General features: G+C 34.5%; 1 protein-coding gene and 1 long non-coding RNA gene across 2 annotated transcripts in view; one reads left to right on the forward strand and one right to left on the reverse strand.

The window, feature by feature from the left end:
* Positions 1-1,040: 1,040 nt before the first annotated feature.
* On the reverse strand, positions 1,041-5,323 carry mul1 (mitochondrial E3 ubiquitin protein ligase 1). Its single transcript, NM_001098760.1, is given in 5 exon segments — positions 1,041-2,222; positions 4,303-4,423; positions 4,544-4,631; positions 4,703-4,841; positions 5,296-5,323. Coding segments are annotated over 4 exon segments (1,059 nt in total). The 5' UTR covers positions 4,823-4,841; positions 5,296-5,323; the 3' UTR covers positions 1,041-1,492.
* A 1,669-nt stretch (positions 5,324-6,992) lies between these two features.
* Positions 6,993-16,436, forward strand: part of LOC101884801 (uncharacterized) — a 177,623-nt gene continuing 168,179 nt past the window's right edge. Inside the window, exons 1-2 of the long non-coding RNA XR_223757.5 lie at positions 6,993-7,079; positions 8,220-8,282. This is a non-coding gene — a long non-coding RNA (uncharacterized lncRNA). The remainder of the gene's footprint in view (positions 7,080-8,219; positions 8,283-16,436) is intronic.

Consider the following 16,436-nt stretch of genomic DNA (forward strand, 5'->3'; position numbering starts at 1 on the left):
CTTGGCTAGTTTTAAAAGCAGATTGTGCTGGGCTATTATTTTCAAGACGCTGCTCATGGCTAGTTTATAACAGCAGATGACGCTCTAGGCTAGCTTTTAACCACAGACAATGTTCTAGGCTAGCTTTTATCCAAAAACAGCACTCTAGGCAAGTTTATTGACTGCAAACAAAGCTCCAAGCTAGTTTTTTTAACAGGCTAGTTTTTAACAAATGGCCCTCTAGGCTAGTTTTTTACAGCAGATGACGCTTTACGCTAGATTTTAACAGCAAATGGCGCAGATGGCGTTCTAAGCTAATTTTTAACAACTAATGGTGCTCTGGGCTAGTTTTTACCAGCAGATGGTGCTCTAGGGTAGTATTTAACAGCAGACTGTGCTGTAAACTAATTATTTTAGGGAAAATTTTGTGCTTTAGGCTAGTATTTAACAGCTAACTGTTAAACTGTTAACTGAGCTAACACTCTAGGCTAGAATAGTTTTTAAAAGCAGACTGCACTCTAGGGTAGTATTTTCAGAACGTTGCTCTAGGCTTGTTTATATTAACAGAGGGCGCTCTAGACAAGTATTTAACAGCAGATGGCAATGTAGACTGTTTTTTAACAGATGGCAGTCGACATTAGTTAACAGCAGACATTGCTGTAAGCTAGTTTTTCAAAGGCTATTTTATTTTAAACAGACTGCTGTACGCTAGTAGTATTTTAACCATATAATGTTCTAGGCTAGTTTTTAACAGCTAACTGTGCTATAGGCTAGCTTTTAAAAGTAGATGGTTCCCTAGGCTAGTTTTTAACAGCAGATTGTGCACTCTAGGCTATATTTTACAAGACACTGTTCTAGGCTAGTTTTTAACAGCAGATGGCGCTCTAGGCTAGTTTTTTTAGACTGTGCTGTATGCTAGTATTTTCAAACATAAAGCATTCTAGGTTACTTTTTAACAGCAGACTCCAGGCTAGTTTTTTCAATCAGACACCTCTTTGGGCTAGTTTTTAACAACAAACAGTGCTCTGGGTCAGTTTTTAACAGCAGACCACACTCTAGGATAGTTTATTACAGCAGATGGTGCTCTATGTTTATTATTTAATTGTACACTTTTACAATTCTCATGAGGAAGAGTGTGCATTGGGGTGAACTGTGTAAGTTGACTTACTGCATGTCACAAAATTAATGTAAACACAGCTTACTATGAAAACCTTTGTAAGTTGCTTAAACATTTCCTACTTTATTAACGATGATTTTAGTTTGAGGCGGTATTTGTTAGGAATTGGATGCAAGCAGAAGAGTATGGGTCTTTGTAAAGGATACAGTGCCTTAATAAATAGCCTAAAACACACTCTGCTGTTAAAAAACTAAGCTCAGAACAATTCAAGAGAGTTTAGCGATGCATTTGGAGAATCAGAATTGATATCTCGAACCATTTTTTTCATCACAGCTCTAGATAAAGGCATGAAATGCTATGCCTCATTTCAAGTACTATATATTCACAAGAAGGCCTTTAACTGTTATACAGCGAGACGATTCTATCAATTGTTGCCCGGCATATGGGGCACTTCTTAGGTTCAGGCAGGGCCCTATAACACCCCTCACAGGCACACACATGACCACACTCCAAAAACACACAAGAACGCTCGTGATTCAAGCAAATTGTGCATGCTGTGGGAGAAACATCCTCCTTCGCCAAGTGGAGCTCCTGAAAACGTTTACTCTGCCACTTCCGGTATTCATCTAGCACACTTTGCTCTTTCCTCCGCTCCTTTCGCAGCACATACTGTCTCCAAAGCAGGTAGAAAAATGTAGCGCAGGCAGTTAATCCAAAAAGCACCGTCAAGACCCTCCAGATCCTCAAGTGACCCTCTTGTTTGCTAAGGAGCGTGTCATAATCCAGGCGGCTGAGGAAGTACCGCAGGCCCTGTTTTGGCGGTTGAAGACGCACCAGATTGTTGTCCAGCACTAGTTCCCCTACACCGGTCATGCTGGCACCCAAACGTAGCATTTCTTCGGTCTCCTGGATGCCCTGTGGACGCTCGCCACTGATGAAGTGGCCAATGACGTTGGTCAGAGACTGCTGGGAAGGGTGGAAGTTTTCATATGTGGTCTCTAGATCCAGTTCAGCCGCATCAAGGGGACGGAGCACTCGGACTGTTGTGGGTACAGTGTCGTCGTGGGGGGCGAGGTCAAAGGGAACGGTGTTGGTGCGCTGGTGGATGACCTTTTCACAGTCATTCCTAAGAATAAGTTAAGAAATTATTGCTTTTAGTATTAAATTATGATGTTAGGATATTGGTGGTGCATAAGGTTATGAAGAATAATTAACTATTAAATCCAGGGTTTCTACAGGTTTCATTACGTCAAATTTAGGGACCATATTTAAGACCATTATGAAGGAAATTTTAGATTTATGCAGGACTAGACATGGGGCGATAACTCGTTTCAAGGTTTACACGATTTGGAAAGTCAAGGTTTTAAAACCGCTAAAATAATCTATTATACTACTGTTCCTAGAGTATATGTAAGTTTTCTTTGTATGTGTTTGTGTGTGTGTTTTTTGATGTGTGGTAAAGAAATATGTGTTTTTGAAACTAATGAAAATGGCAGAGGTCAATGATTTATTTTAATTATTTAGCCTGACATGTTTACTGTTCCAAAATATACTGCTCAAATAAATAAGAGAACCTAGGAGTTACTTTTATTTTTTGAGCAGTGTATTATAAATGTTTCCTAAAATAAAACGGTCTTCAATGGGGGAAAAAAAGATAGTTTTTTTACCCAGACATTTAAAAAAAAAAAGAACATATTTTACAGCAGTAATCACAATATCGTGAAACCGTGATACTTTTATCCAAGGTTATCATACCGTCAAAAACTTATACCAGCCTATGCCTGTGCAGAACTAAACATTAATGATTATTTCTAATGGCTCGGTTGGGTCAGTGGAATTATCATTACTTTTTTCTTGCCATCAAATATAATTCTATCTTAGCGACATACTTTAATGTGTCAAAACAAGAAAACAAGTTGTATACAGTTTTGAGCATAATATTTATTTTTCTAATAAAATTACAAGTTTAACATTATTAAAAGTATATTCACTGTGGAGGCAATTACATAAATAAGCAAAAATAATAAATTTGGACCAAAAACCAACAAATAATTAGTAAAACTAGTCAACCTAATGCATTTCTGTTATAAAACCTTAGGTTTCATGCCTGTTTAAAAATATTATGTCTACTCCCCTATACTACTGTAAATTAGTTTTTGTATGAATGGAAGATAATGTAAAGGGATATACTGCTCAGTTATTATCATTAGGAACGGTGTAATTTTAGATTTCTTTACCTGGTTAGGGAATTTAATTTGGAGAAATTGCTGTAAAAACAAGTCTAACAGCTATTGTGAATTGTATCTCTTTGCAATAAAAAAACTTAAACATAAACTTAAAAAAAAGGTTTATTAAGGATATATTGTTGGTGATTTGGATGTATGTCAGCCCGATCGGGTAGCTTTACTTAGACAGATAAAAATGAAGACCCGAATTTTGTTTTTGAAATGTAAGATTTTAAGACACCACGGGCACCCTGTAAATAATGATAAAAAAGTATACTTAGTATATTATTATTATTAAGTAGTATCTAATTGAACTAACTCAAGAATGGTTAATGTTTCTAAAAAGTAGAAACTAATAAAACAAATATTAAAATTTTTATTAGAGAATAAAAGATCTGAATAAAGTACAATTATATAATACAATACATGAATCTCAATTTATTTATTTGTATATTTACATATATATATATATATATATATATATATATATATATATATACACACACACACACACACACACACACACACACACAGTTGCAGTCAGAATTATCACCCCCCTTTTGAATTTCCTCTTTTAAATATTTGCCAAATGATTTTTTATCAGAGCAAGGGAATTTCCACAATATGTCTGATAATATATTTTTTAAATAAGTCTTATTTGTTTTATTTAAGCTAGAATAAAAGCATTATTTAATTATAAAAAAAAACACTAAGATCGAAATTATTAGCCCCTTTAAGCTATATATATATATTTTTAATAATCTACACAACAAACCATGGTTCTACAATAACGTGCCTAATTACCCTAACCTGCCTAGTTAACCTAATTAAACAAGTTGATAGTGTAAAAGAAGATAAATTATATTTAATTTACATACTTTTGCAAATATTTCAATGTGATTATATTAACTTAATGTGAAGTATTTCAGACAAATACAAATATACAGCAAAATCACACAAACACAAATTCTGAATATATACCATAAATTCGTTGTGCGATTCCACACCATCTTCTTCTCGTTTAGGGTCAACCTCTGGATGACCCCTTTACAGTTGTCAACAAACTGGCTGTTCAGGGTTTCTTTCACTGAGCGCACAACTCCTAAACAGAGACAGTATTAATCAAACTACTAGAACATTAACACCCAATAAATACTACTTTAGTGAGCAAATAATTACTTAATATTAATAGGAACAACAATATCCACAATTAAAGCCCTACCTTCAATAACTGCATAGGGAACACATTTTCCTGGTGCTTCACTGAGAATAGTTTTCAGCTCTGGGTTTAATGACATCTTCTTGGCTTCCTGTCAAACAGAATATTAATCACTTTACTGATATTGGCAATACGATGAACACATCAGGCTTGCTTTCTCACCCTTAATCTCGCAACATGGCTGGATTTCCTCTTGTATATGGTGTATAGAACAGCTGTCAGTGCTGAACTAGTGGCCAGCAACACAATCTGTGCTGTGGAGGGTTTGCCGCTGGCCTCCATCCTTCAATCTACACACCAGCTGGGTATAAAGAGTACAGGCAACATTATTTTACAATGAAACATACTATAGTACACAATACAAAACATAAGCGATTACTGTGTGATCTGGTTGACGAGAGCAACACTTTATACATGTTTGAGGTCAACAACGTCTCTAGTTTGACCAACGAATTCTTCAAGGGTCATATTTTAAATTATTTATATTTTTTATGAGATAATAATGTAATCCAGGGTAACTTTGTGTCATATATTGTAGGAAATGAAATGTGAAAACGAAACGGCTAATACAAACTAGCATGAGTTGCTAGCAATGCCTCCGATAACAACAGCCTAAATTTGAGCTCTCACGCAAATTGTTGTAAACATATTCATAAATATTTTATTGAGCCTATACAGAATGAGCATTGTTCAAGTTTGTAAACGGTTATTCAATAGAATAAACATACACCAAAAGAAAATGTTATTTGAGTTACCTTCACTAAAGTTGTGCTGGCGTTCACTGTCAACTCGAGTCGCTTCATAATAAAAGTCCTGGAAGCGACTCTCTTTTTTTTTTGCAAATAACCAAAGACTCTAGAATACATAATGCATTGAATGGTCTTTAATATAACTGTCAAACATATAGGATATGTAACAGTCATACAAAACTTACTCAGTGATGCATAACATGCATTACATAAAACATACTAAATTACATATATGGGGAATCCATCATATTTAAATTATTAGATTGTATAGTTTATTTTTCATTATTAGACTTTTTCAACACTTTTTGTTACTTGTAATTGAGGTCAAAGAATTATAAAATATTTTTTAAATCTTTACAAAAAAAATAAAAGTAGCGCTTTTTTTCATTTTGTAAAATGAATCAATCCTGAAACCTGTTTCCAAAAATCATCAGAAGATTTATAAGTACAAAACAGATGTAAAAAACTTTGAGGATCAGTGTTACAAAAAAATAAAAAATAAAAAATAAATATAAATTAAAATAAAAATTAAAAAATTTAAAAAATAAATTAAAAACATTGTGGTGAAATGTCTTTAAAAAAACTTATTAATAAATATATTACAGGGATTTTTAAATGAAATTCTTTGACCTTATTTGGGAGTAAAAACTTATTGTTGACCAAATATATTCTATAAAAGGTAAAGAAAAATTTTGTTTTTATTTTAAAATGGCTTTCGCAAACAACCATCTTGAATTAGACATTTTTCTGATATAGAAGTAATAGTTTTTTATATCTAAGATATTGATACCACCAAGTACATTTTTTGCAATTTTCTTTAAGACTGAGTTATAAAAAAGATGAATTTTCATTAAGTAAAGCAGTTTATAAGAGATGTTTTTCACAATCAAATTATAAATATTATAATCAAATTATAATCACACACACACACACACACACAAAAATCCCTGAAGAAGAAAAAAAATTATGTTAGGTATAAATCTCACTACTGTTTATTAAATAGTAGTGAAACAAAAACAAATCCCTTGTCAAACCAATCTTTTTTTAAATATTCGTTATATTAACTAAGTTATGTTTCAAGGCAATTTTTCTTGGAAGGGACTCTCAGCTGGAGCAAAACATTGTCACCTCAAAACTGGCAATGTGAGCACAATTATAGGATTTTGTATTCTGTGAGGATTTTGGTTAAAGTCAGTCTAAATGTTTGAAATGATAAAAAAATGATTATATTACTGTTTTCCACAGTTTTAACTAAATATTGGTTCTAATAAGGGTGTACGATATACAATGATATACAGTGACTTTTTCATTGTATGATATACAATGAAAAAATAAATAAATAAGTGTGTGTGTGTGTGTGTGTGTGTGTGTGTGTGTGTGTGTTTGTGTGTGTGTATGGATGAATGGATGGATGGATGGATAGATATTTAATTTTTTTAATTAATGAAAATAAAAAAATAGAAAGAATAATAATAAAAAGAAACATGACTGCTAAAACAAATATAATTCTACTTTCATTAAACACATTTAAGTACAATTTTTTAACCTTTGAAAATAAATATTTAAAGTATTAGAATAATTTAAATATGAGAAATTTAGTTAAAAATATATATTACTTGAGTTACCTTCACTAAAGTTGTGCTGGCCTTCACTGGCAGCTCGAGCCGCTTCATAATAAAAGTCCTAAAAGCGAACTCTCAGGTGGTAATCAGGGAATCAATTCCGATAATGAGAGACCCCTGAATGAACCGACTGAACTCTGAATGTCTACACAAACCGTACAAATAAAGGTAAATGAAATTAATAATTCAGTATTAAAATAGCTCCATTGTTTTTTTAAGCTGTTGTGTTAAGAGGCATTTTAGTCTTGATGATACTTTGATAATACACACTTTTTTAAAAAAAATTAACACACCGTGACCAACAGTCAGTGAGTAACCTAGGCTGCCTGGAAAGGTGATTAGTTTAATAAAAGTTTGTGTTTATTTTTCTGGCCAAAATATGACATTTCATTGTTTCTGTCTTTGATTAAAGTGGTTAATATTTCTTATGAGTGTTTTTGTTTCAGTCAAAAATATTTGTTGATTAATGTATGGATGCTGTTTTTCTTAATACACTGTGTACTGTAGATGGCAGTGTCGAGTCATGCTGAGACAGTCAAATAGAGCTAAAATTAAAAGTTAAACAACTTTTTTCCAATGAACAATGGGTTATGGAGTTATTTTCAACATGTAGAGTACTGTAATTTAATGCTGTAAAAGAAGCAGCATGACTACAAGGTGTGTGTCAATGCATGAAGCTGTGTTAGAATTTGCATGATAAAACTGACAGTCATTCATTTATCATACTTTTCAGTACCACAGCTTGCTCCTATTCATACTGATTTATGAGATAAATCCCCATCAGAACATATTTGTGCATTATTAAACTTTTTTTTTTTTTTAACCAAGGAAGATATTGATGTCCCACATGCTCTATGCAGATCGCTTAACTTATTTATATGACTATGATTAAATGCAGACAGTTTAAGTGCTGCTTGATGACTGATGGGATGCACACAGCACAGATGATAGAAATGTGAATTAAATGTTTTGATCCATAATAGCAACAGCTTACAATGGAAAAATATAGCATGCTGATGGCATGTTTTTTTGTGCTATTGAAGATACGAAAACGCATTATCATGCTAAGTCATGGTATATATTAATATACCAAAACAAAGCAAGTCGAGACCTCGTGATTTTTGTTATGTGTTTGTGTAATGTATGTGCATAGATTGACATGTACTCGTAATTGTGTAAGAAAATACTTAAGTTCTGATACACACACACACACACACACACACACACACATATATATATATATATATATATATATATATATATATATATATAAAACAACAATTAATATGTATTTATCTTCTCTCAAAGATCATCATGTTCAAGGAAACAGTTTGGAGCGGCTTTAGAGAAAAGCAACCTTGATGTTCACAGGTAATCTCAATTTAAATATTTTGTCTGGATTGTTACAACTTTTCAAATATGTTTAGTTTCACAAACTGATATCGAGAGGAGCACATGATATGATTGATCGCAGCTGGTCTCTCATCTGTAATCATTAGTAAACCAATCAGATTATTCCAAACTCACTATAAAAAGCCAGCTTAAAGCTGCGGTCACACTAGACTTTGAGCTTGTGAAATCCTGTCGTACGGCACTGCTAAGAGTGGCGGGACTAAGCAAGATGATTAGATGTTTAAAAAAAGCGAATGATTGGTCCATATTTTAAACTTCTGTACAGAGAGGTCATGTTTTGATCCTCGATTGGTCTCACGCAGTCAAGTGATGCGATTTCGCAGGTCAGAGTTCATCAAGCTTGAACTTTGCATAGCAGCGTGTGCAAAATTTGACGCACAAGCTTGCGTTTCTGGTCTGACGCAGTCACGTGTTTATGATTGGAAGTCTGATGGCAAGAAAAGTTATCGGAAGTTATGATGGCAAGAAAAGTGCGGTGTGAATTAAACAAGATGATTAGACATTCAAAAGAGGGAGTGATTGGTCTATGTTTTAAACTACTGTACAGAGAGGTCATGTTTTGATCCTCGATTGGTCTCACGCAGTCAATGCGATTTTCAGGTCAGAGTTCATCAAGCTTGAACTTTCCAACACTGCAAACTGTGAAACTTGTCGCACAAACTTTCATTTCCAGCCTGACGCATTCGTTTGTGTATGAATGGAAGTCTTTACGGAGAAAAGTGCAGCGTGACTGCAACTTCACTCCCTTATCTTTGTTTTTTGAAGAATCCCCGTTCACCCCACTTCTCTTTACAAGGGGGAGTTCTTGAGAGCTACCTGATCTTGTACCCCCTTACATGCTAAATGACCGGCGGGATCCTTAGGCTCAATTATCTCCGAGCTCAGGGTTCTCTCCCGGGACAGCATGCCAAACTTGCTATTATTATCATGCAATATGTATGTGTGAACTCTTGAACATCCTTTTGTTTTGAACTGATAAAAGTAGTACTTAACAGCCCCAAACACAGATGAAAGTACGTTTTTGATCTTTTGAGTTGGATGAACACAGTTGGACCATCCCAGACTTATCTGATCGTACAAGCCAAAATCTGTATTCTGTTCTTGTAATGTTCACTTGGGATGAAAGTCATCCAATGTTGGATGCTTTTAAGCACAGATCTGCAGTGTAGCTTTCCATTAAAAAAAAAAAAAAGCAGAAAATCAAGAACTTGACAACAGTGTTGGGCACATTTCTTTAAAAAGAGTAATTAGTTATAGTTACTTTTTACAAATAGTATACATAGTTACATCATTATAAAAGTAACTAATTACCAGGGAAAATAACTTTTGTGTTTTTAAAAATCTGATTTGTCAAATGACTATAAAATAAATCTAAATCACTAATCTACACTATTTTAATGTTGTTGTAGGACAATGTAAGAGCCATCGGCATTATGTCCTCAACTATGTTTCTCAAAATTGTTTAGTTTAATTCTGTCTAAGTAATAAGTGTTTGTAATGGGAAAAAAATTAAGATTTATTTGCTTTGAAGTCATGGCTTCATCTCCTCTTCTGGTAGCAGAGCAGCTCACGTTATCACCTGTGTAGCCACTAATTTTGTGGCGGCTTGTGACGATGTGATGTGCTTCATTCGATTAGAATTACTTGTCAGCGACGCAGCAGAGAGAGTTTTTTTTCCTGAGCATAAGTTGCACGATACATAAACATTCTTGCCTTTCACCTCAATGAGGGGAAAGTAGTGTTTTTATTTCCAGTTTGTAAAGTCTACCTTTGTATTTGTTGGATTTGCCATTGTTCTGACTTCTGGTCATTGGTGTGTGCCATTGACTTTGCATGTGCTTGTGTTAACACCTGTCCTCTGCCTCTGATTGGCCAATGATGGAAGTTTACTCAATCTAAGCCAATTATGTTCTCCGTTACACCACGTTCACAGACACGATAATCATCATGTCTCGTCACATCCCCGAACACACACACACACACACACACACACACACACACACACACACACACACACACACACACACACACACACACATCCCAGGGACACCCACCCACCCCAGGAAAAGAGAGGTCTTATGGAAAGATGCTTGCATGAAAACCGCTTCAGTGTCCTCAATTATAGTAACACACATTTTATTGTCAGTGACAGTAACGGCATTGTAACAGGGGAAAAAGTAACTCATTCGATTACTTGTTACTGAAAAAAATATCTCCGTTAGTTACAGTGTTTATTTATAGCGCCGTTATTCCCATCACTGGACAACACACAGTTTAGTTTGACAACAAAACGCCAACACTTGCTATTTTTCTTTTCAAGACGAGCCATGATCAGGGCCGTGCAGAGACCATCCAAAGGGCATGTGCAGGAGAAATTTTTTGAAGAGGGGGGGGGGGGGGGGGCGGTTGTTGTTGTTGCGCGCGTTCTGAAGACGGGGGGGGGGGGGGGTTGTTGTTGCGCGCGTTCTGAAGAGCGGGGGGGGGGGGGGGGGGGGGGGGTTGGTTGTTATCAGGCACGTGCACACATAGGGCTCAACCTGTGCCCTTTTTAGTCTTGGATAGAAAGTGCCCTTCCAAAATGATCAAAAGTGCCCCCGCGACGCGGCACACTCTCGGTCCCGCTCTTCAGTAGGCGCGTGACAACACCGGTCTGAGTACGCGCGCGACTACACAGCTTATCAGAACGCGCGCGACAACACCGCTCTTCAGTAGCCCCCCCCCCCCCCCCCCCCCCCCCCCCTTCAAAAAATTTATCCTGCACATTCCCTTCAGACGGTCTCTGCACGGTCCTGGTTGTTATTGCGCGCGTTCTGAAGAGCGGTGTTGTCGCGCGCCTACTGAAGGGCGGGACCGAGGGTGTGCCGCGTCGCGGGGGCACTTTTGATCATTTTGGAAGGGCACTTTCTATCCAAGACTAAAAAGGGCATGTGCACTGCACAGGTTGAGCCCTATCCCAGCTAACAGGGAACGTTCCCAGAACATTCACTAACGTTCTTTAAAAGTTGCGGAAATGTTAGCACAAAACGTTATCAATAGAACGTTTTTAGAAGAGTCTCTTAACGTTGTTAACGTTCTTGTGACGTTGTTAAAAAATATTTTTAGAACAAAGTTCTTGCAACGTCTTCAGAACGTTATTTGTACTTTATAAACGTTGTCATGATGTTAACAGAAAACGTTTTTAGAACAAAGTTTTTGGAACATCTTCAGAACGTTATTTGTATTTCATAAACGTTGTCATAATGTTGATGAAAAACGTTCTTAAAACAAAGTTCTTGGAACAACTTCAGAACGTTATTTGTACTTTATAAACATTGTCATAATGTTGACAGAAAACGTTTTTAGAACAAAGTTCTTGAAACATCTTCAGAACGTTATCTGTATTTCATAAACGTTGTCATAATGTTGATGAAAAACGTTCTTAAAACAAAGTTCTTGGAACAACTTCAGAACGTTATTTGTACTTTATAAACATTGTCATAATGTTGACAGAAAACGTTTTAAGAACAAAGTTCTTGAAACATCTTCAGAACGTTATCTGTATTTCATAAACGTTGTCATAATGTTGATGAAAAACGTTCTTAAAACAAAGTTCTTGGAACAACTTCAGAACGTTATTTGTATTTCATAAACGTTGTCATAATGTTGATGAAAAACGTTCTTAAAACAAAGTTCTTGGAACAACTTCAGAACGTTATTTGTACTTTATAAACATTGTCATAATGTTGACAGAAAACGTTTTTAGAACAAAGTTCTTGAAACATCTTCAGAACGTTATCTGTATTTCATAAACGTTGTCATAATGTTGATGAAAAACGTTCTTAAAACAAAGTTCTTGGAACAACTTCAGAACGTTATTTGTACTTTATAAACATTGTCATAATGTTGACAGAAAACGTTTTAAGAACAAAGTTCTTGAAACATCTTCAGAACGTTATCTGTATTTCATAAACGTTGTCATAATGTTGATGAAAAACGTTCTTAAAACAAAGTTCTTGGAACAACTTCAGAACGTTATTTGTACTTTATAAACATTGTCATAATGTTGACAGAAAACGTTTTTAGAACAAAGTTCTTGAAACATCTTCAGAACGTTATTTGTATTTCATAAACGTTGTCATAATGTTGATGAAAAACGTTCTTAAAACAAAGTTCTTGGAACAACTTCAGAACGTTATTTGTACTTTATAAACATTGTCATAATGTTGACAGAAAACGTTTTTAGAACAAAGTTCTTGAAACATCTTCAGAACGTTATCTAAATTTCATAAACGTTGTCATAATGTTGATGAAAAACGTTCTTAAAACAAAGTTCTTGGAACAACTTCAGAACGTTATTTGTACTTTATAAACATTGTCATAATGTTGACAGAAAACGTTTTAAGAACAAAGTTCTTGAAACATCTTCAGAACGTTATCTGTATTTCATAAACGTTGTCATAATGTTGATGAAAAACGTTCTTAAAACAAAGTTCTTGGAACAACTTCAGAACGTTATTTGTATTTCATAAACGTTGTCATAATGTTGATGAAAAACGTTCTTAAAACAAAGTTCTTGGAACAACTTCAGAACGTTATTTGTACTTTATAAACATTGTCATAATGTTGACAGAAAACGTTTTTAGAACAAAGTTCTTGAAACATCTTCAGAACGTTATCTGTATTTCATAAACGTTGTCATAATGTTGATGAAAAACGTTCTTAAAACAAAGTTCTTGGAACAACTTCAGAACGTTATTTGTACTTTATAAACATTGTCATAATGTTGACAGAAAACGTTTTAAGAACAAAGTTCTTGAAACATCTTCAGAACGTTATCTGTATTTCATAAACGTTGTCATAATGTTGATGAAAAACGTTCTTAAAACAAAGTTCTTGGAACAACTTCAGAACGTTATTTGTACTTTATAAACATTGTCATAATGTTGACAGAAAACGTTTTTAGAACAAAGTTCTTGAAACATCTTCAGAACGTTATTTGTATTTCATAAACGTTGTCATAATGTTGATAAAAAACGTTCTTAAAACAAAGTTCTTGGAACAACTTCAGAACGTTATTTGTATTTCATAAACGTTGTCATAATGTTGACAGAAAACGTTTTTAGAACAAAGTTCTTGAAACATCTTCACAACGTTATTTGTACTTGATGAACACTCTCATAAGGTTGATGAAAAACGTTCTTAAAACAAAGTTCTCGCAACGTCTTCAGAACGTTATTTGTACTTCATAAACGTTGTCATAATGTTAGTGAAAAACGTTCTTAAAACAAAGTTTTTGGAGCGTCTTCAGAACGTTATTTTTACTTCATGATCGTTCCCTCAATGTTGATAAACAAAGTTCTTGGAACGTCTTTAGAACGTTTTTTGTACTTGATGAACATTGTCATAATGTTGATGAAAAACGTTCTCAGGACAAAGTTTACCTATTGTCTTCAGAACGTTATTTGTACTTGATGAACACTCTTATAAGGTTGATGAAAAACGTTCTTAAAACAAAGTTCTCGCAACGTCTTCAGAATGTTATTTGCACTTCATGAAGGTTGTCATATTGTTGATAAAATAACGTTCTTAGAACAAAGTTTTTGGAGCGTCTTCAGAACGTTATTTTTACTTCATTATCGTTCCCTCAATGTTGATAAAAACATTCTAAGAACAAAGTTCTTGGAACATCTTCAGAATGTTATTTGTACTTGATGAATGTTGCCACAATGTTGATAAAAAAAGTTTTAGAACAAAGTTCTTGAAATGTCTTCAGAACATGATTTGTACTTGATGAATGTTGTCACAATGTTGATAAAAAAACGTTCTAAGAACAAAGTATTTGGAACATCTTCAGAACGTTATTTGTACTTCATAAACATTGTAATTATGTTGAAAAAAAACCTTTTTAGAACAAAGTTCTTGAAACGTCTTCGGAACGTTATTTGTTCTTGATGAATGTTGTCACAATGTTGTTAAAAAACGTTATTAGAACAAAGTTCTCGAAACGTCTTCAGATTGTTATTTGTACTTGATGAACGTTGTCATAATGTTGATGAAAAACGTTTTAATAACAAAGTTCTTGAAACGTCTTCAGAACGTTATTTGTACTTCATTAACGTTGTCATAATGTTGATAAAAAACGTTCTCTGAACAAAGTTTTCAGAATGTTATTTGTACTTCATTATCGTTCCCTCAATGTTGATAAAAACGTTCTAAGAACTAAGTTCTAGGAACATCTTCAGAACGTTATTTGTACTTGATGAATGTTGTCACAATGTTGATAAAAAAGTTCTTAGAACAAAGTTCTTGAAATGTCTTCAGAACGTTATTTGTACTTGATAAACATTGTCATATTGTTGATGGAAAACAATCTTAGAACAAAGTTCTTGGAACGTCTTCAGAACGTTATTTGTACTTGATGAATTTTGTCACAATGTTGATAAAAAAAGTTCTAAGAACAAGGTTCTTGAAACGTCTTCAGGACGTTATTTGTACTTAATGAACGTTCTCATAATGTTGATGGAAAACGTTCTTAGAACAAAGTTCTTGAAACGACTCCAGAATGTTATTAGTGCTTGATGAACATTGTCACAATGTTGAAAAAAAAACGTTCTCAGAACAAAGTTTTTGGAACGTCATCAAAACGTTATTTGTACTTGATGAACGTTGTCACAATGTTGATAAAAAACGTTCTTGGCACAAAGTTCTTTAAAATCTTCAGAACGTTATTTGTACTTCATGATCGTTCCCTCAATGTTGATAAAAAAAACGTTCTAAGAACTTGGAACATCTTCAGAACATTATTTGTAATTCATAAACGTTGTCATAATGTTGACAGAAAACGTTTTTAGAATAAAGTTCTTGAAACGTCTTCAGAACATTATTTGTACTTGATGAACATTGTCATAATGTTGGTGAAAAACGTTCACAGAAAAAAGTTTTCGGAACGTCTTTAGAACGTTATTTGTACTTGATGAACGTTCTCATAAGGTTGATGGAAAACGTTCTTAGAACAAAGTTCTTGAAACGTCTTCAGAATGTTATTTGGTCTTGATGAATGTTGTCACAATGTTGATAAAAAACGTTCTTGGCACAAAGTTCTTGAAATTTCCTCAGGACGTTATTCGTACTTGAAAGTTGTCAGAATGTTCATAAACTTTTTTAGAACAAAGTTCATGGAGGATGTCTTCAGGGCGTTATTTGTGCTTGAACTTAATCATGGGGTGCGATGTGGTGGTGCAGTAGGAAGTGCTGTCGCCTCACAGCAAGAAGGTTGCTGGTTCGAGCCTCGGCTAGGTCAGTTGGTGTTTCTGTGTGCAGTTTGCTTGTTCTCCCAGCATTCGTGTGGGTTTCCTCCAGGTGCTCCAGTTTCCCCCACAGTTCAAACACATGCGCTATAGGGGAATTGATGCACTAAATTGACCATAGTATGAGTGTAAATGAGTGTGTATGGATGTTTCCCAGAGATGGGTTGCAGCTGGAAGGGCATCCGCTGCGTAAAACATGTGCTGGATAAGTTGGCAGTTCATTCCGCTGTTGAGACCCCGCATCAATAAAGGGACTAAGCTGAAAAGAAAATGAATGAATGAACTTTGTCATAATGTTGATGGAAGATGTTTTTAGAACAAAGTTCTTGGAACGTCTTCATGAAGTTATTTGTTCTCAGGGATGGGCATAAAATTTTGTATCGAAATACTTCAGTGTCTTGTATTTTTGTCATTTCAAAATACCGTAAAATACTTTGCAAGATGTTTACAGTACATGATTACATCTTAAAAAGGAGGCCTCTGATCACTTGCCTATAAGCTTGTAATCAGAAGAATCACCTTCTAAATCACCTTCTATTTTTAGATGGTGGTCAATGATTCAAGTATGAATGGAAATTATGCTTAAAGAAAGTAACAGACAAATGGCAAGGGTATATTCAGGAGCAAGTCAGCACACATTGAAAATAGCAGGTGAGCAATGCTAAGACCAGAGATAATGGCTGTATAGTGTACAATTCAGCATCTTTGCTTAAGAAATTAGATGGAATAATAAATATCTTAAAAACAGGATTTGGAGCTTCTAAACATCAATCAGTCAATATCTGACATTGTGCTTTATATTTATACGCTATACACATTTTATGTG

The sequence above is a fragment of the Danio rerio genome, chromosome 23 (genome assembly GCF_049306965.1).
Source record: "Danio rerio strain Tuebingen ecotype United States chromosome 23, GRCz12tu, whole genome shotgun sequence".
Taxonomy (NCBI): domain Eukaryota; kingdom Metazoa; phylum Chordata; class Actinopteri; order Cypriniformes; family Danionidae; genus Danio; species Danio rerio.